The 19948-nt window shown below is 38.8% G+C and overlaps 1 protein-coding gene across 3 annotated transcripts; it reads left to right on the plus strand.

The window, feature by feature from the left end:
• lmtk3 (lemur tyrosine kinase 3) lies at positions 1-19432 on the plus strand. Of its 3 annotated transcripts, XM_073926144.1 has the most exons (17): positions 1-572; positions 2635-2666; positions 3267-3400; positions 3523-3667; positions 3888-3958; positions 4342-4460; positions 6098-6185; positions 6563-6711; positions 7408-7492; positions 7642-7763; positions 7970-8119; positions 8289-14604; positions 14690-14853; positions 15110-15246; positions 15941-16275; positions 16385-16463; positions 18052-19432. In XM_073926144.1, the coding sequence occupies exons 7-17, from the start codon at positions 6168-6170 to the stop codon at positions 18177-18179; spliced, it is 7683 nt and encodes a 2560-aa protein (XP_073782245.1). In that variant the 5' UTR covers positions 1-572; positions 2635-2666; positions 3267-3400; positions 3523-3667; positions 3888-3958; positions 4342-4460; positions 6098-6167; the 3' UTR covers positions 18180-19432. The 3 variants fall into 3 exon arrangements, with proteins under 3 accessions (XP_073782245.1, XP_005158431.2, XP_001921503.4); XM_005158374.6 differs by lacking the exon at positions 2635-2666; XM_001921468.8 differs by lacking the exons at positions 2635-2666; positions 16385-16463.
• Positions 19433-19948: the final 516 nt, after the last annotated feature.

The raw sequence follows: 19948 nt of genomic DNA on the forward strand, positions 1-19948 counted from the left end.
AGACCGGCAGCGGGTACCTGAGCGAAGGGCATCGTGTGATTGCGAGGCAACGTCTCTCTACCTACGAAAATCACCGCGAGGCGCGCACGCAGCTCCACTGAGAACATAATAGCGCAAACTCGGTGGCGTCTGACGTAGAAGAGCTTCTTGGAAGAAAACATAGCTGGACCACTCACATGATGCTGACACGGTATATAGGATAGGATGGCATATATGACCAATAGAATGGCTTCACTGGTATTTTCGGCCGGTTTTCGACCCACTGGACGCGATGAGCTTGGAATAGCAAGAGCGCGCTGGTGAGGATGCGGACCGCAGGATTAGGCTGACACAAAAGAGCGTTCACACCGTGTTTAATTGCGGATTAAAGGAGGGCATCAGCCTTGCACAACAAGGAGACATTTCTTTATTTGCGGGAAGCCAAAAGCGCGACGGGGAACGTTGACAGCATCGCTCGAATGGTGGTGCCGTGGACCGCGCGACTATGTCACAACAGTGTTGGGTGATTGTTCTGGTGGGGCTGATGTCGTACTTCAACCCGGAGAGAGCGCTTGGAGCCCCGCAGAAGGAAGGTGAGCGTGTCGTTCGGATGGCATGATGTTATTTACGCGCTCGAGGGGGGAGGAGGCGATGAGACGCTGTATGAATAAGGGGAATTTGACAGTCTGCTCTGAGAAAATGGGGGTGACGACTCTGTGTGTGTGTGTGTATGTGTCATTAATTGTCATTTCATGATTCAGTCGTGTGTATGTACATCATATAAAAAATTTAAATCATATTGGCATCATTTATGCGTCCATACACTGAAGCCAGGCATATCCCGCACTGATGATGATAATAAAGGTGTCTGGCTGTTATTCTGGTGCGCATGTATGATTTTTTCATTGTGGGCCTGCGTTACCGCTCTCTCCTAATTTTACATATGGGCCTGAGGTGAATCGTATTTGCATAACACGATTATTCCCTCAAACATCATCTATTCTTTTATTTTAAGTAAAAGTGGTTTTATTTGCCGCAATTTATTATTATGTGTATTGTTTTATTCCGCGTATTATTGCTGTGCCAACAGTAAGGTGCCAGCAGGCCCGCGTGTTTATTTCTGTGTTCTCGTATGCAGTATGTGGAACCATATGGTCAAAGAAGGGAACTGCGCACAGGTCCGTGTCTGCCAGTGTCTGGCCGCTGTTCCTCGAACAATAAAAGGTTATCAGATGAATAATAACACCCTTCATGTATGCACACATCTACCTGCTCATTAGCCTATATATTTTCATGCTTCATGTGGGCGAACACCGTGAGGTGATTCTCGAACACAACGTGTTTGTTGTTTATTGCAAGCTTTGCATTTGTGCTGATTATTATTTATTATATTTTACTCGATTTTTTTTTATCATGATGCACTAGCAAATGCAGTGACCTTTTGCAATACATATTAGGTGCAAGTATTCTGAAATATCATTTTTAGAAATAGAAGGCTGTACAATAGCCTATCTTTCATAAATAGAGCAGACTTGATGTGCAAGGCATGTCTGCTAATTGAAGTAATTAGCTGAACAAAAAAAAAACTTTATAATATTTGATTGTGAATAATGATAGTAATATGTATATATTAAGTATATAACATAATAATAATTATTATTATGATATAGTAATATAATAATGAATAAAATAATAAAATATAATATTAATAATGAAGAAAACTATGATTAATTATTTCACACCACAGGTCAAAAGGCTGGAAATATTGGTATTATTAATGCTTTCTTTTAAGAAAGTAATATTTTTTTCACCTAAAATACCTTTAAACACACAAACCTGAATATATTTAAGTTTTATGATTTTTTGATGAAATTAGTTTAAAATATCAACACTTCCTTTTTTAATTGCTATAATTTCTGCAAACCTTTTAAAGAAAAATATGTGTTTTCAAGCAAACATTTAAATATGAATACAAATGAAGCAACACAGCAGTTTCCCAGATTGATTATATAAATGGACATTTTTAGCAAGAAATAATAATATTAAAATAATTTCTGAATTAATTAAAATTTAAAACATACCTAGCAAGATTACAATTAAATTTTTTTTTTACCTGACAACTGACAATGGCATCTGTATGTGTCTAACATGAGCACCATCTTAAATGACCTCCACAGTTTTCACACAACAGATTTTAATGACTGCTTAGTACCCCATGACTCTTTTAAAACTGCCTACCCAAGCCTCAGACGAGACTGTCAGTAATGATGTGTCCAAAAAAGTCTTTGTGGTGCCTGTGCTATTTTAGGAAAAACCATGGCCTGCTGCTTCCAAAAGTTACACTTACAAATTATTAAGGAAAGATTGTCTTTCTCCTCGCATTCACAGAACTGCTTTAATGTCATTATTCCCCCATTCTTTTCTTTGATATTCTCAATTTAAACGTATTTATTAAATGTGCGTTGCATTTATTCTTTCACCTAAACTAGTGAGATGTAGATTCTCAGCAATAGCATGTGTGCTAAGCTTGATGAAGTGACAAGGATCATACATGTGATTTTATTTTAGCAGCTATTCAATCTTAGCATCTGGATAATCACAATACCTAAGGTATTTAACCTCCTTGCCCTCCTCCCCACCTTCTCTTCTCCACAGATGGCTCTCCTAAAACAAACGGCCAAATTGAGGTACAAAATCAAGTATGGCACCTTTCTTTCTGACCCAGCAACCCTCCAAAAACAAGAATCTTTTTCAATGATCCAGTCCCCTCCCTAAAAAAAAGGCCCTTCACCCCAAACAAAACTCCAAATACCTTTCCTACTTCAATAGTGACGAGTACAAGGAATGACTTGTATGGTGACTCTCTGGTCTCTCTCCTTTGCTTCCCTTAAACTCTCAAACCCTCCCTAAACCCATTCTGAAGGTGATCTATTCTCAGTTCCTCTGCTTTTCTCTGTACTTTCACCCTTTGTGCAATGAAAACTCTTCATTGGACTCCTGTGCTATGTTCTGAATGTAACGCTGCCCTTTTCGATTTTTCCCTGATAGGAATATATACCGTACACGATCTTTCCTTCTATCTATCTATCTATCTATCTATCTATCTATCTATCTATCTATCTATCTATCTATCTATCTATCCATCTATCCATCTATCCATCTATCCATCTATCTATCTATCTGTCTATCTGTCTATCTGTCTATCCATCTGTCTATCAGGATAGAAATGTAACACTTTATATCTGTTGGGCTAAAAATGTAAAACTCTTCCTGGTTTTTTCCTTCAGTTTCTCTGTCCCGGGACGACTCTCTCTCTCCTCCCCCTTATGTGATTATTCTCATCTCCTGCTCTGGACTGGTCTCTTTTGTTCTGTTGCTTCTCACCTGCCTTTGCTGCAAAAGAGGAAGCGTGGGATTCAATGTAAGTCTTTTTACTGTGTGTGAAATTTGCATAATGTGTTGCTGTTACTTATATATATATATATATATGTTTTATTTTCTTTGGGTCTTTGTTAAATGTTATAAATGGACAATGTTTATCAGGAATTTGATAATGCTGAAGGTGAGGAGTGCTCCGGGGCATCTAGTCCTGTTCCTGAGGACAGTTTGTCCTCTTGTCCATCACTTCCAGAGGTCTACACTCTCCCTCTCCGGGACAAGAACTGCCACTCCATACCAAATGGCACAGGTAACCCACTGATTACATGCAATATTACATGCCATTAGCTTTACATTTTGCCACTGTCCTTCAAATAAATAAATAATTTTAATCATTAAATATAATATAGTTTTGTGTGATCACTGCTACTTTTGTATATTTGATTGAGTACAGTATTTTGTCATTTCATTTTTACACTGAATGATGATTATTTGACAATCTTTAATATATTTTCTATTATTTTCAACAGACAGCTCCCAATGTTTCCGAAGGCACACTCTGAACTACCTGCAGGAGATTGGAAATGGCTGGTTTGGAAAGGTTGACATCTTTAAATAAAACTTAAGAGTTCATGCTAGATTGATACGTGTCTAAGAAAACTGAAAAGGATATGCTATTTCAGATAAACATAAACCTGGAAGGAAGCAATTACTATGTTTCCTTTAAACCTAAAATATGAAATTTCAGGCCATGGTCTCATTTTCATCCTCTCTTTTTTACTTTATGACCATCTATAATTACACTGACCTGGATTTGTAGTGTGTTTGGCATGTGTGGATCATGCTGGTCTGTACGTTTAGTGATGCCAGCTTTATTTATTTTTTTAGCTTACTTTCTCTTTCTCCACACTCATTTGAAAGTGCTGTGCAAATTTGTTGTAGTAAACTGTTTTCTGGTATAACTTCTTGATCTGTCTTTGTTAGGTAATCCTAGCTGAGGTGCTATGTGACTGCAGCTCCTATCAGGCAGTGGTGAAGGAGCTGAGGGTCAGTGCTAGTCCTCTGGAACAGCGGAAGTTCCTGGCAGAGTCCGAGCCATACAGGTCAGACAAACTGGGTTACTCTGGCTGCTTTTATGCCCTGTTTCTACTCGTTACTAACATGCATTTTAGGTGGTCAAGCTGTGACACATTACCACTTCCACCTGGTATTAACATGGTTTCATAGAGACCATTACCTTTTATTTTATCATTTTTGGAGGAGTGATTAGTGTGTTGCACAGGTATTCATAAATTAACAAACCCAATGTTATGTGCCTAAATTTGAGGTATGTTGAAGCAAATATGGTCTTTTGTTGTTGTTTGAGTGCAATTGATGACATGAACATTCACACTATGACAAACACTAGAGTTACATTTACCTCTGGAAGTGGTCAAAAAGGGACAAACTTAAAATGTTTTAGATTAAGTTATGCCCACATGCAGCATTGTATTTTTTTAAGTTTTAAGAAAACAAATCTTACATTGAGGTATAAACAGCGGTTGTTGTCTTGCTGATTGTTGTTTTTCCTACTTAGCCCATTTTTTTCTTTAAAGGCCTACTATTATGCCTCGTTTTACTAGTCTTTGATGTTCCCAGAATGTGTTTGTGAAGTTTCAGTTCACAATACCCATCAGATCATTTATTATACCCTGTTAAATATGTACATTTTCGGGTCATAGGAAATTCTATCTGTTTTTCGCATGTGCCTTTAAATGCAAATGTGCTGGTTCTCCCAGTACAGTTGCGGCCGGAAGTTGAAAACTATTATTTACATTATTTATTAAAATTCCCATTAATTGTACTTTTTTTTAATGTCTACCCCTACCCCAACCCTAAACCCAACCGTCACGTGAAAACAGTAGTTGTACTGAGTAATAATTATGTAAGTTTTTAAAATACCCAATAAATTGCATTTTCTAACGTCTACCCCCACCTCAACTCAAACCCCAGTACTTTTAAAATATTAATTATTGTCTGCTTTAATAGCCTAGTGGTTAGTGCGTCGGCTTATAGCACCCAGCTGCGACCCGAGTTCGAGTCGCAACTCGAGGTCCTTTGCTGATCCTTTCCCTCTCTCTGCTCAACATACTTTCCTGTCTGTTAATCTCCACTGTCCTGTCAATAAAGGTGAAAAATAATTCTGAAAAAAATAAATATATATTAATTATTGTTATACAGCATCACAAAAATGATTGATGTGCGTATCCGCAGATTTATCCTATCTAGACTTTACCCTGTTCAGGCATGCTGCTTCAAAAGGATACCCAATATCAATGCAACACAATGATAGACAGCATATCAGTGATGAAGCAGACACCCAGTTACAAATAACAAAGTTTAACATGTTGCTCCGATTTTGCACATCAACACATCTCATGGCAGAAATATTCCCGTATTCTGTATGGAGATTCATTATAGCTTCCAAAAGTGGATTTTGCATGATAGGTGCCCTTTAATGTTGTTGATAGAAATATTTGGTAATTTCTATCGAGGCTATTACCTAGCACTCAAATTACTCATGTATGCTATAAATTGTTTTATTTTTGTCCTCTATCATTTACATTTAAAATAATATCATAGTATTCATTTCTACACTAGACATGTGTGTCCTGGAAGGCTAAAAAAAATATTTGCTTCAAATGTTCAAAAACAGAGAGCAGGAAGTAACATTTATTGATTTGCTTTTCTCAACTGACAGAAGTCTTCAGCATCCAAACATCCTCCAGTGTTTGGGTCAGTGCAGTGAGAGTGTTCCTTTCCTCCTGGTGATGGAGTTTTGTCAGCTGGTGAGAACCCAATATCTAGACCAGTTTTAAAGAAATGCAACTACTGCTTTGGCTAATAAGCTAATCTCTTATTTGTAGTGCTGGATAATGTAGTAAATTGGATTTGCTCATGAAACACTGATTCAGTTTAATTAAACCATTTATGCAAGAATGGATGTGCAATGTATTGGAGTAGATGGCTAATGGATTTACAGACAAATTACATAGACATTAATCCTGCATGTTTCATAAAGAGGCCCATTGTTTTTTTTACCAGTGCATTGTCCTATCACAGATTGTCTTAAACCTTTAATAATATACTTGATTAGACAAATAATCCTGTTCTCTGTACCATGTAATATTCTGGATTTCCATTTTTATTGTGTTTATATGTACAGGGGGACCTGAAGAGGTATTTAAGAGCTCAGAGAAAGTCCGATGGGATGACCCCTGACCTGCTAAACAGAGACCTCTTGACCTTACAGCGAATGGCATATGAAATCACATCAGGACTCTTGCATCTCCATGAGAACAATTACATTCACAGGTTAGAAAATTATTAACAATAATGTTCCATTAGTTCAGACATTTACTGCCATGAGCAAGCAGCGAACACATACATTTATTGCAGTATTTATTCTTCATTTTAAATAAAAAATAAAGCTGTTCATTGTTAGTTCTTGTTAACTGACAGCACATTAACTAATGTTATCACACAGCTCCCTCAAATACTTGAGTCTAATTGGTCTGGCAAGTAAAAAATAAGTAGGTTAGTGTAGTCTGCATTCAACCATTTGTAGACAATTCTTATTTCTATGAGATTTATATTCAATGAAAGAGCTGTTGAACTATTACAGCTCAGATCCATGTTTTGTGTCTGATATTTTTGTTTCAGGTAGCTCATTAATACGTGAGATGTTTTTACAGAAAGAAAAGCCCTTTATTTTATATAACAGCTCTCCACTTCACATTGGGCTGCTTATAAGCATGTCGACTTGATGAACATTACTTAACAAGCATTTGGATTGTAATAAACTTTGGATCTTAATAATCCATTAGTAAATGTTGAACTATGATTGAGAAATGTTCTAAAAGTACTGTTCGTATTTGGTTCATGTTTGCAAATACATTAATTAATAGACACTTATTATAAAATGTGACCAGAAAACATATATTAAAATTGAGAATTGTGAAAATATCAAATACATTTTTTACAATTGTCTATTTGTCATTTGTTCTTCAGTGATTTGGCACTGAGGAACTGCCTCCTCACCTCAGATCTCACGGTTCGGATTGGAGACTATGGCCTCTCACACAATCAATACAAGGTATTTAAACGATTACTGAACTCCAGTTCAAAAAGACTTTTTTGACCAGGCCTTCAATCAGTCAGTGGTATAGCTGGCTTTTTTTTGTCATTTGTCAGTTAATTGTAGTGTTTAATTTGCATTTTCATTTTCATATTTTACACAAACAGGAGGATTATTATCTAACCCCAGACAAATTGTGGATACCTCTCCGCTGGATTGCTCCTGAACTCTTGGAGGAGTTTCGTGGAAATCTGATTGTCACCGATCAAACCAAAACTAGCAATGTGTGGTATGGAAAATTCTGGACTAATGTATTTCTGAGAGAAATTTTAAAGGAGGATTCCAATAATAGGACAAATGAAAACTATCATTTAATTAGTTTGTTTTAATAAAAAAAACAACACATTCTTAAGGTACTTGAATTGGTCATGCTTCTGCTACTCTTGGCTGTTTCTAACGTTTAAACACTTTTTCCCCCAAAATGACAACCTATAGGTCTTTGGGTGTTGTGATATGGGAGCTGTTTGAATTTGGGGCTCAGCCGCACAGACACCTGAGCGATGAAGAAGTTCTCACCTTTGTCATCAGAGAACGACAGATCACTCTCGCTCAACCTCGCCTCAAACTCGCTCATGCAGACTATTGGTCAGTAATTTTAAACGCTTTAGCTTGATGAAATGTATCTATACGTAGACTATATAGAATTCATCAACAGAACATACATTTTTTTTATCTTGACTGTACTTTTTTAAAGATATTTTTATTGAATGTCTATAAAACATTATGTTTCATACTAATAAACATATTTCGTCAGGTACGAGGTAATGCAGTCATGCTGGCTACCAACATCCCAGCGTCCTACAGTCAGTGAAGTCTTCCTCCTCCTTTCCTCTCTCCTTGCCGCAGAACAAGGAAGTCGAAAGAGCACAAGAAGAGATGAGGATGAGGAAGATTATGATGAAGACAGCGGACAAAGAAGGAGAGGAGAGAGTGATGAGTCGTTTGAAAGACGGTGGGATGCACTCCGGCCTCCAGCTTTCCAGTCAGCTGCACACAAACTTCTTAGGGAAAGAGTGTATGGGAGAGAGGATGGCTGCCTCAGAGGAAATGGAAACTCCTTCCCCCTTTTGGACCCCGTGGACAATATTACTCCTACATCTGAGCTTGATGACATCCTTACAGTAACAGAAACAAGCAAAGGTTTAAACTTTGAATACTTCTGGGAAAAGGCACATGGCAGGAGAGGCTACAAACCACTTCCTCCACCTCAGCCAATACCAACACCCAGTTCTGGCCACAGGCAAACACTGGACACACCCACAGTTGTCCCTGTGATCAGCGCTCGCAGCCCTTCACTGGCCAGCGAGTATTACATTCGCCTAGAAGAGCATACTCCCCAGGATAAGTCCCCTAGTTTAGGAAAAGGGCGCTCTTTAAGAACAAATGCAAAGTGTCCTGGAGATCTGGAGCTGGTTGAGCTTCAGACAGGGATTGCTGCAAAAGACAGGTCAGCTTTCTGTCATCAAGATGGCTTTAGAAGAGGTTCCTCTCAGACTGTCAGATCCAGCGAGGTAAAGGTTTTGGTTCCAAACACTGGCTTGGTTGAGTTTAGTAAAGAGAGTTGTAACCGAGTGACTGATTATGCTGTTATAGACATTGGAGAACCAAACCAAAAGTCGCTTGGTTCTCAAGCACCTCTCCTCCCACCTAAACCTCGTTCAATGTCCATGTCCTCTGGCAGCCATCTGCACTCACGCCCCCTGCCTGCTCCTCCACTAGGATATGCAAGAACATATGGGTTAGACATTTATCCTGGATCTTCATACCCGTCTGGCAAAGTTGAGACCTCTGATTCTTTACTAATGAGTTCACTGTCCAAAGCCAACTTTGACCATTTGGGCTTAAATCGAACTCACCAGACACTGCCTCCATCTCCTTCTCTTTCCCCTTCTATTCCTCCATCCTCGGGCAGTCACTCCATGTTCCTCCCGCCTCAAACATGTCCTCCACCTCTCCCTCCCCACTACAGACTCCAAAAGGGTCAAAATTACTCATCAGAAATTTATTCCAGATACAATACAATGCACTTACAGAGAGACCCACTAAGCTGTGAATTTAATGATGCTAGAAATGCTGACAGAGGCATGACACGATCTCAGTCTTTGTATAATTCTAGAGATGCTCCAACTTCACACATTACAGATGATGAATTCTCCTCCAGAATGACCCGATCCCAATCCACAATTCCAAAAATTGAGAGAACATCATCCTCTAGTCCAGAATTCTCAAAGGATGATGATAATAATGATTATGAGGATGATGATGATCCTTTCATGTCACCACACAGACCGATGAGTAGCACAACCATTCAGCACACCAGCCTGGCTGATGACCCAGCTACGACTGAGCTTTTCTCAAGGGGGATGAAGCGAACACAATCCCGCCTTGCCACCATTCTCCCAGCAATATGGAGGGAAGATGCAGTGATGCAGCGAGAGCGAGTTGCAGCCGCTAGGAAATCTCCCATACATTTGTTTCTGACTGAGATCTCCAATGACCCTGTGGATATGAAAGATGGCGAAAACTCATGGACACGAGAAAGTGAGGGAAGGAAAGACAAAGGAATGCGTCGTTCCCAGTCTCTCATCTCAGAACTTGACTCGACCTCACAGGCTTGGGCCTCAGACAAAGATTTCCTATCTGGTTATGAAGGCAATACCAAAAAGAGAGATTTGTTCCTTACAGAGATTGAGACATCTGTGTCTGATTGTGAGGATGCATATGACGGTGAAGGTGGGACTCCAGTCTCCAGATTTGGAACTACACCCCATCTATTTGCATTTCCCTCAGATTTGCCAGCATATTCAGAAGCTGAGGATGCTTTCTTATCAGGGATGAAAAAGTCTCATTCCCTGCTTTCTGAAATATCCGATGAGAGCATTGAACCTGAAGCGAAGAAAGGGGAAATGACAAGAGAGGAATTCTTAAAGGAGATTCAATCTGCTGAAACATTTCTAACTGAAATCATTACAAGACAACGTAAAAAAGAGGAGAGTGTGTCACCTACTCCATTGTCTCCTGAGTATGAGTCAATATGCATAGACCCAGAGTCATCTCAAACAATACAGTTTGAATCGGAAAGAACACGAGCAGGAAATCCACCAGGTGACACAAAAGAAGCAATTTATGCTCAAGTCACCAAGCGGGCAAAAAGAAGTGAAATAAAAGTTGCTATTCGCCCAGAAATCCCAGTACTTCAGATTGCATCTGAGTTACAAAATCTTGAATCAGTTCAGAAATTAACTAAAGTCAGCCAATTTACATGTGAAATAGAGCCAGAGAAAAATTCCCATAATGATTTCCCTCCCGCAGAAGTAATGCCTAAAAATGGACCTCATTTGGAACAGATAACTTCTGTTATAAAAGAGAAACAAGACTCTCTGCAGTGTCAGAACAAGCATGATAGTATACGAGAAGGTGCAATAGAAACCATTGAGGCAATCAAGGTTAATGGTTCACAAAGTTGGGATGAAAATCAGATCTCTTGTGATATGCATATTAGAAGTGTTGAAAATGATTTGAAGGACATGTTTGTTCAGTCAAAAGAGCGATTGCAGAAAAACGATCACAGTGCATTACCTGGCATCAAGGTGATGACATCAAATGCAACATTGAGGAACAGTGAGGAACCATCAGAAATCCCAAAACAGACACCAAATGAATCAACTTCTCTTAATATTTCACCAAAAACAAATTTACCAGGTGGCACAAGCTCTACAATGACAAGAGAATACAGTTCAGACATAAGTCAACACTCCCCCACTGCCAACAGACTGTCTGACTCCTTTGAGCAAACCACCTTAACTGACAAGGAAATCTATTCGAGGACCACATGGGATAACAAAGACACAAAAGGTGCAAATGAGAACATTCTTCCAAGTGACTCTTTATTTTCTTTGAATGATTCAAGCACAGATGTGTTCCACTCGCCTATGGTGCATGAACCCAACTCTGATCAGTCACTTTCTACCATGACACCCTCAGATTCTGTCTTGTCACCTTTGACATCTAGTTCATTAGACTGTCTCACGCCTGGAGATTCCTGGTTGGGTGGAGGAAGCAGTGGATGGAGGGCCCTGGGAACTGAAACACCACATCGTGATTCAGCCTACTTCTCTGATAGTGACTTGGACGGTGGAGAAGGTTTAAGCAGAAGAGGCACTGATGTGCTTGGCAGTTCTCGTCCAGGTAGCGCTCGCACAGGAGAGCGAGGATTATTAATGGGAATTGAGGAAAAGATTGAGGATGAAGGACTGCTGGAACATTTTGAGAAGGAAGTGGAGATGAAACAGGACATACAGGAATTGTGGATTTCGAATAATTCAGCTGATGTAAAGAAGGGTCTCATACATCTGACTTCCACTGACATCCCAGGAGATTCTCAGAGTGATTGCAATGCTGAGATTATTGCCAAGTTATTTTTCAATGGTGAGGATGAGCCAAATAAAGGAGCTCCATTTAACAACTCTCTTAACTTCCAAAATTCCACTCTGATTAAAAAAAGTGAGCTGGAAAAAATGCTGCATGAATCAGGTGCTATGGATCTAAGACTCCTTGCCCATGTAGTCTCAGAGCCTCAAAACCACATTTCTGAACAAGAGTGCGAAGAAGAGCTCATTGAACACTGTTCTTATGTGCAAAAAGCAAAGTATGAAGAAACACGTTGTACTACACCTGAATTTTCAATCGATGAGCAGTCATCAGACACAAGTAAATCTAGGTTATCGCGATTTTACAGCTTACAGTCTGATTATTCTAAATGCATTAGCAGCCCTGAGATGAACACCAAGCTCAGCAATAATGACACTGAATGTGGCATGTCCCAAGTCATTTGGTCTGAGACAAATGCTGAACAACCTACAGGAGTGAAAAGGACTGAGCTTGATATTCAAGATACAGATGCAAATGAACTAGGCTTGAGGAACCTCTCATATTCAGAAGAGGGTGAGGATGAGCAGGCAAAGGAGAGGTCGGAAAGTCAGCTAGCTGTAGGGGAACTCTGCTTCACTATCAAGGAATCGTCACAAAGTACTGCAGATGCAAATGCCAGTAGTTTGGAGCAATCAAAAGAAGAACATTCTAATGAATTTGGCAGAGGTGCATCTATGGGTCTTGAACTGAAGGAAAAAGAGTTGTGGAGTGCCCTTGATGAAGACTATGGGATGGAGGAAACTGTGAGAAGTGAATTCAACTGTCAGGCATTTCAGCAGGGAGAGCTTCACCTTTGGCCTGTGGAAAATGACCAATGGGCTGCTGCCGAAACTCGGACACCAGAAGCAGGACTCAGTTCAGAGCTTTTCCCGAGTTTTGGTAAAAAGACCTGGGTAGCTGATGAACACTTGGTGGTGAGCCATGAATTCTGGGAATCTGAGGCAAATGATGAGCTTGCAGATAGCGAGTCTCACCCTTCTGCTCAGAGAGTATGTGAAGATACATTTAATGATGAGAAGGTAGGACAAGCTGTTTATCCATCACCTGAGAGGCTGATCTTTTCTGATGGGACAAAAGGAGCTTTTTCATCTCTGCAAACACCTTTAGAAAAGCCGAACGTTCAGCAAGAGGAAAACATGGAAAATCCAGACTTGGAAAGTGGAGCACAAGAGCACGATACTTGCAATACAAAGATGGAAGTTGAGAATCTGGAGATCCCAGAGCAGGAGCCACCTGTTCAGCACAGACCTGTTGAAATGTTGATTGATACCCATAATTCCGAGACATGTTTACAAAATTATTTGGGAGGGGAAATGTTTAGGGAGGATGATAAAAAAGAGTTTGACAGTCACGAAAACATGGTAGGTGTAGGAGGTTGTGTGACTCAATCCCCCTCATTTTCTATTACAAATCCAACTGATGAATCTTTGAAAAACCACAAAGAATCACTTTCTGGTCACAACAAAAATGTGCTGACAGACCAAACCAAAGCCAAATGTGCACCCATGACTGAAGCTAGCAAAATGTTGGGTGCTGCCCATGAAGACCATCAAACCTGCACAATTAATATGTCAAACTCAATCACCGACTTGGCTGACAGTTCTCACTTCATTTCAGTGCACACTGACTGTCACAGTGCAGAAACCAGTAGACACGATCTTGACAACAATCACTGTCCTACCACAATCAGTGATGCATTTTTGGAAAAAGAGAGATCAGATTCTCCATCCTGCCCTAGTCTTACCATTAGCACTGATCCAGAGCCATGCAACATCCACAGTAGCAATGTTCAGTGTTCAGCCCCTGCCCTGATTCCAATGGAGCTTTCTGAATGCACTGCTTCCACACTTGCAGAAGTGGAAAAGTGTCCAGGTTCAAGTAGTTTCCCAAATACCGTACACCACATAGAAATCAAGACCAGTTCAAGCCTGTTCTGTTCTGCCGATGAAATGCCTGATAAAGGACACGTGGACCCATCAGGCTGTCTTGATGATGTTGAACTTGCTATAAGTACCACCACACACAGCAAAGGTATCACTGCAAACCTGGGACAGAAACTGCACACATCTCTCATGAAAGAAAACCACATTCAATCAGAATCAAATTCTTTACATGAGGATGACAGAAATAGCCTGTCCCAGAAAGCGGCCCATCCACCTCTATCCCAGTGTTCACTGAACTCCATCCCCGAGTTGTTGATCTCTGAGTGGAAGGACTTGGATGAGGAGCCTCTGGAAGATTTTGAAAAACTGGAGCAGCTATGCTGCATTTCTGGGGATGAAGAGACCCTTGGAGATCTGTTTTTGGGAAACTTAGATCTGCTTGAATCTTTGAAGAGAAATCCAGAGCAAAGAACAAGCAGTGCCAGTGGCATAATAAACCAGGATGACTCAGCAAATTCAGAAGAGAAGACGAGAGTAGAGCTAAAAGAGGAAGTTGACGGCATATCAGAAAGTACCACAGCTGTCTTACAACACCTAGAGCAATATGGAAACATTTCTTCAAATTTCCCAGGAGAAGCTCAACAGTCTATGGAGAAGGGAACAGGGCAGCCTCTTTCACCATGCCATTCTTCAGATGGTTCAAAAGGGCAGAGGTCACTTTCAAAAATGCCGACAAAAAATGGACTGATGATGCAGGTGTGTAAAAAGTTCTAGTAAACTGCCACTGTAATGACACACTCTTTTTCTAAAACCTTTGCATTTTCATCCAATATTTGTTTAGGTTTGTGAGGAAAGACTTCAATACTCTCTCAGTGAAAATGTTAAAACCAATGTCCTGTGGGGATCTACAATTAGTGACAGTGTGATTATACATCCTTGGGGAGCATCTACCACTTCGTCCTCTGAAGAAAATGCTGCAAGCAAAGATTTTCTGGACAATGAAAGGTGTGGTTATGCTTCAGAAACATGACAAAAATCAGAATAAATAACGATATTTAAATGCTGTTTTATATTCTAGTCATATATTCGGTATTTATGCAATCACTGTGAAACGGAGAATATTGAATCTCCTTTTAACATCAGTCTTATTATGGCATTTAATGTAACCACATTTTACTTTCAAAGTATCATTAGTAGATTGCATTTCTTGTTAAATGAAGTAAAGAACATATTTCTTCCTATTGTGAATGATTTGTCTTAGCAACAAAGAGGACACCCCACCTTCTTCTCCTTCTGTTTTATTGAGTGAACTTGCTGAAGCACAGACAGAAGAACTGACTGTGCTTGAACAGCCTGAGGTTACTCCCTCTCTACCAGCAGCAAATCAAGCTATGAAAGGTATTATACTTTACAATAATTTCAAACAGTTCAATTTGGATTTGTGTTATTCCCTACTGAGCAGTATAGTTTATTGCAAAACAGTATAGTATGATTAGAGTTGGTAACTTCTGATATGTCTTGTGTTTCCACTGCCAACAAGTACCCTTACTTAACAGTCATGGTGTATGCTAACAAATAGCAATCAATGTTATTTACACATGAAGTCTGTCAACCATTCTCTAAACCATTCATAAACTCTGAAACACTCTTAAGGGCCGGTGTCTCTGCAGAGTTTAGCTCCAATTTGCCTTAACAAACCAGCCTCAAAGTTTCAAGTATACCTAGTAAGACCTTGATAAGTTTGTCTGGTGTGTTTAAGTAGGGTTGAAGCTTAACTCTGCAGGACACTGGCCCTCTAGGAACAAGTTTGATGATCCTTGCTTTATGTAATGGACTACTGTATTAGATGCCCAATGAAGGGGTACCAAAAGAGTGGTACTGTTTGTTAGTTTTGTACCATTTACAGCTCATGACTGACAACAGAAATAGGAATAACTGTGTAATATACTGTACTGAACCGTTTACTCTGTGGTAATGAGCTATTAGTGTCAGTTGTACTTTTTTAGTGGCTGTTAACATTTTGGTTGTTAGATATCCGACATGCCATCTTGGATGTTTATCTTTTATCTCTCCCACTCCACCTTTATTTCAGCTAAGTTGGCCCGTCTCTCCTTATCCCTCCCTCCACTTGCTCTTTCTCTTCCTCTCTCACCAAATACCAAAGGAGGATTCTGGGAAGGGAGCGAGTACAGAGGGGGCAGGAGGAGGGCTGCATCGACAGGTAGCGATCCAGATGAAGATGAAGAAGAGGAACAGGAGGAGGAGTCTCCCAGGCGCGTCATCGTTGTCACGGAAACAGATGTTGACAAGAGAGTTGGTTTGCGTAGCTTGTTGAAATCGCCAAAGGAGCCCGTGGACAAAGAGAACCGTGACCGTGGGAGGAATGTGTCATTTTTCGATGACGTCACAGTCTATCTTTTCGATCAGGTATGTCAAGGGTGTTTATACAAGCATCTTCAATTACGAGGTTTCACACTGGGCTGTTAAACATCATATGTTTTATTATATTTCAATGGCTTGGCACTCTTCATATCAGGAAACTCCAACCAATGAGCTGAGCTCTGGATCTACTAGTACATCTCCTCATGGAAAGCACCCTAGCACTGATGGTTTAGGTAGGTGTATTCAGCAGAGTGTATTATAGATTGGCCCTGATCTGCATAACCCAAATGCAAAACTTGTGATTATCCGAAATGAGTAAAAGCTTTTTAAGCCAATTTTAAGGCTGAAAACAAACTACAAAAAATAGACAGCCATTAATTAATTAGATAAAAAGATTTTAAAAATGAACACTCTAACATTCTGACATTGTGTCCTAACAACACGCAATGCAACTAGATTCCAGCAACAAGCAATTTGGTTATCCACACAATACGAGACATGACTGAGACATTTAAATACCAGAGCCATTCTGAAATGCTGCACTCCCAATGGATTCAATTTAATTCATGTTTATTTCTATAGCGCAATATAGTGAAACTGTCAGTCCAGTTTTTAGAGTTGAAGTTCGGTTTACTTCAGTTCAGTTTAGCTTTAATTTCACTGCTGAAAGTCCAAACACTGAAGAGCAAATCCATCGATGCACAGCTGTACAAGTCCCAAACCAAGCAAGCTAGTGGCGACAGTGGTGAGGAGCAAAACTTCACCAATTGACGAAAGTGAAGGGGAAAAATAAATGAGAGAAATAAAATTGTAAAATTGATATATACAATTTGTACATTTTTTAAATAAACATCACTAATGGTAAATGCAGAGTGACATGTTGTTGGTTCATAGTTCTAATATTCATTTCCAACCTATATGTTTGCTAGTTTTTTCTTTTCAAAATCTGAGGTAAACAACTGCTGCTTTCAGGATGACAACACATGTCATGCTGGTATTCAATGGTATTCAAACTCACACTGGTAACATCGAACATTGCATAAAACAATCAATACCTGAGGTGATCACTGTCATAGTAAATTGTGCTGTTGTTCAGCTTGATGTAGCAGACATCAACACTGTTATGTTGATTTGTCCTATCTTGTCAGATTGTCCTACCTCCCATTCAAATAGTATGTAGCACATTTTAATGACGCAATATGCTAGCAGATTTTGCTACCAGTGTACATTTTAATGTGGAGTAGTGTGATATGAAGCTGTAAAATCACCCTACCCTACCTAATTCCTTACCCCAACCTCAGAACCATTCAAATGCAATGTTGGTAGCATAATCTGATAGGATTAGGATTAAAATGTCAGGACACCATTTCTAAAACAAAGAATTTGCTCTACTGTAATCATGAAAAAAAAGCTTTTTATCACATCATGGGTAGTTAGGACACGGTGTGAGAGGAAAATATACACACATTATACAAGCATAGAGCTGTTTAATGCATATCTGTTCACACACTGAATGGAATGCATTTTGAAAGGCCATGCATCACACCTTATAAAAAGCCAAAATAATTTAGATGCCCTCTAGTGGCTTTCTGCAGTACATGTACAAAATCCTACCTTCTCTATAGCTATAAAAGAAAATCAGTTTACACCTATTATTTTTCTTCAAAAGATGTCATTTAGGCACTTTCAGCAGTTCTTATTATGCTGATTTATGTATTTTTAAGTGCACTGTATAATATATAGCCAAATTTAAGTCTTAATTTTCAGTTAGTAGTATTACAAGAGGTATCATTTTTCTTTCCTCCTGATTTTTGTTTACAGGAACAGGCAGCCACAAAGCATCAAAAAGTAAAGAACATGTAGTGAAGGCAAGATCTCCAACCGGAGTCACATCCAGCTCATCATCGAGGTTTACAGTGAGCCCTGCCGATGACCCACATTTAGTGTGACATACTCCTGTTCCCCAAACACCCTGGACAAAATGAACCCCCCCTGGAGTGAATGAGTGGCCCCCGCTGTCATCGGTAACTATGACGACTCCTGGAGGTTATTTTTGTAAACTGCAACAAAGAGGAGGACTCCCGTTTCAAAAGGCTGGAGGCAGTCCAGGTTTTACTCACTGCAGCCAGTGGAGTGGCAAATATACACATAGAAAGTACCTTCAAACAGCCAAAAACCTTGGGGTTATGTAAAATCTGACATGTACTTTCGGCTATGCAATGGGAGTCTTATTATGTACCAGCTTAACTGTTCTATTTTCATGGCTTCTTGAAGTACGTTTGTATTTTAATCCCCTTAAATGAAGGGGCGCACTTTCTCTGACCAGTACCTGTCTATTTGTGAGCTTAGAAATATTGACATTGTAAATTTGTTCCCATTGCAGTCAGACATTCTTGTAGTTTGTGGTCGAGGACGGCATCGTCTCTCCAAATCACAGCAGTGCAGTTCTCATTTAGCATTTGTACAAACTAAAAATCTAATTGCAACAGAATACGAACTCATTTTAAAACCCATTTATTTTAAATGTATTCTTAGAATGCATGAACAAACTGCAACTGTTATGTTTTATACTGTATTTTTTATTGCAAATGTTATTTATTTGTTACTTGTTTATTCCACATTTGTTTGTTTTGTTTTTATCTAAATGTAAGTTTGTCTGTAAGCTTAATTCACCTCATATGTTGAAGTAAACTGTATATTTGCTTTCTTTTATTTTACATTTATGCCATTTTCTGTTTTAATCGGATTAATAACCGCCTCAACGAACATATATCTTTGCATAGATACAAACACTTTGAAATGTTTTCTCTAATTTAGCTCTTTGTAGATGTCGATCTGTATCTAGTTGTCCTATGATGTGTCTCTCCGCAGGTGTTATTTTCTAATAATGTATTTGACATTAGCTTTTCCTTTATTCTTTTTAAAGCAGTAATTATTGCTTGGCATGAAAAAAGAGATAAATCAGCACACATTATGAATAATTGACTTATTTATTATTTATTTATTTAATTTCTTTTAGTTTTTATTATTATTCATGCAAATGTCTGAGGGAAGACTCTAGGTCATTACGTCATGTTCAGCATTTGTTTCATTTAGAGGTTTCATATTATTCTGTAAGAAGCTGAGGGACTGAAAATAACATGAAAACTGTGAAACATTTATTGAACTGTTTGATGACAATAAATTGTTCTGTCTTATAATATCATTGTTGTCACCTTGCATTGTAATATATAAAATAGTGCATGTATGTTTAGCTCATGTTTCACAATTTTACTAAAATAACGTGTTCTAGTTGTATTATAACGTTTTTATAATATTATTTAAAATCAAAATATCTATTAAATCTTTTTTTTGAAGCACAATTTAATTCACAATTTATATGCTATGTTCATAACATCTTTATTATTCTGTTATTTATTTTTTACAGACACACACACACACACAAATATTAATATAATAACCAAATAAAAGAATTTAGGTTGATGTCAGGCTTTTCAGCAATGTAATGTAATGTGTATTTGGGAAACTTTTCAACTACGGGCACTTTTAGTCTTGTGAAGTTGAGTAAAAATTAACAAATCCTGGCCTCAAGTTTAAACAATTTGTCTAGTTTTAAGATGTGTAAGAGCACAAACTTAGATAAGAAGAGAGATTGTTTATATTTAACATTTTTTCCATCATAAAATGAGCAAACGTCATTTCCATCACATCTCAATAT

This window comes from Danio rerio, chromosome 16 (genome assembly GCF_049306965.1).
Source record: "Danio rerio strain Tuebingen ecotype United States chromosome 16, GRCz12tu, whole genome shotgun sequence".
NCBI classification, from domain to species: Eukaryota; Metazoa; Chordata; class Actinopteri; order Cypriniformes; family Danionidae; genus Danio; species Danio rerio.

Bases quoted from the DNA above. Each gene is read 5' to 3' on its own strand.
- lmtk3 (XM_005158374.6), top strand. From the start codon at position 485: ATGTCACAACAGTGTTGGGTGATTGTTCTGGTGGGGCTGATGTCGTAC. The intron at 14,605-14,689 runs GTGTGTAAAAAG...ATATTTGTTTAG, and splicing joins AAAATGGACTGATGATGCAG to GTTTGTGAGGAAAGACTTCA. The intron at 15,247-15,940 runs GTATTATACTTT...CCTTTATTTCAG, and splicing joins AGCAAATCAAGCTATGAAAG to CTAAGTTGGCCCGTCTCTCC.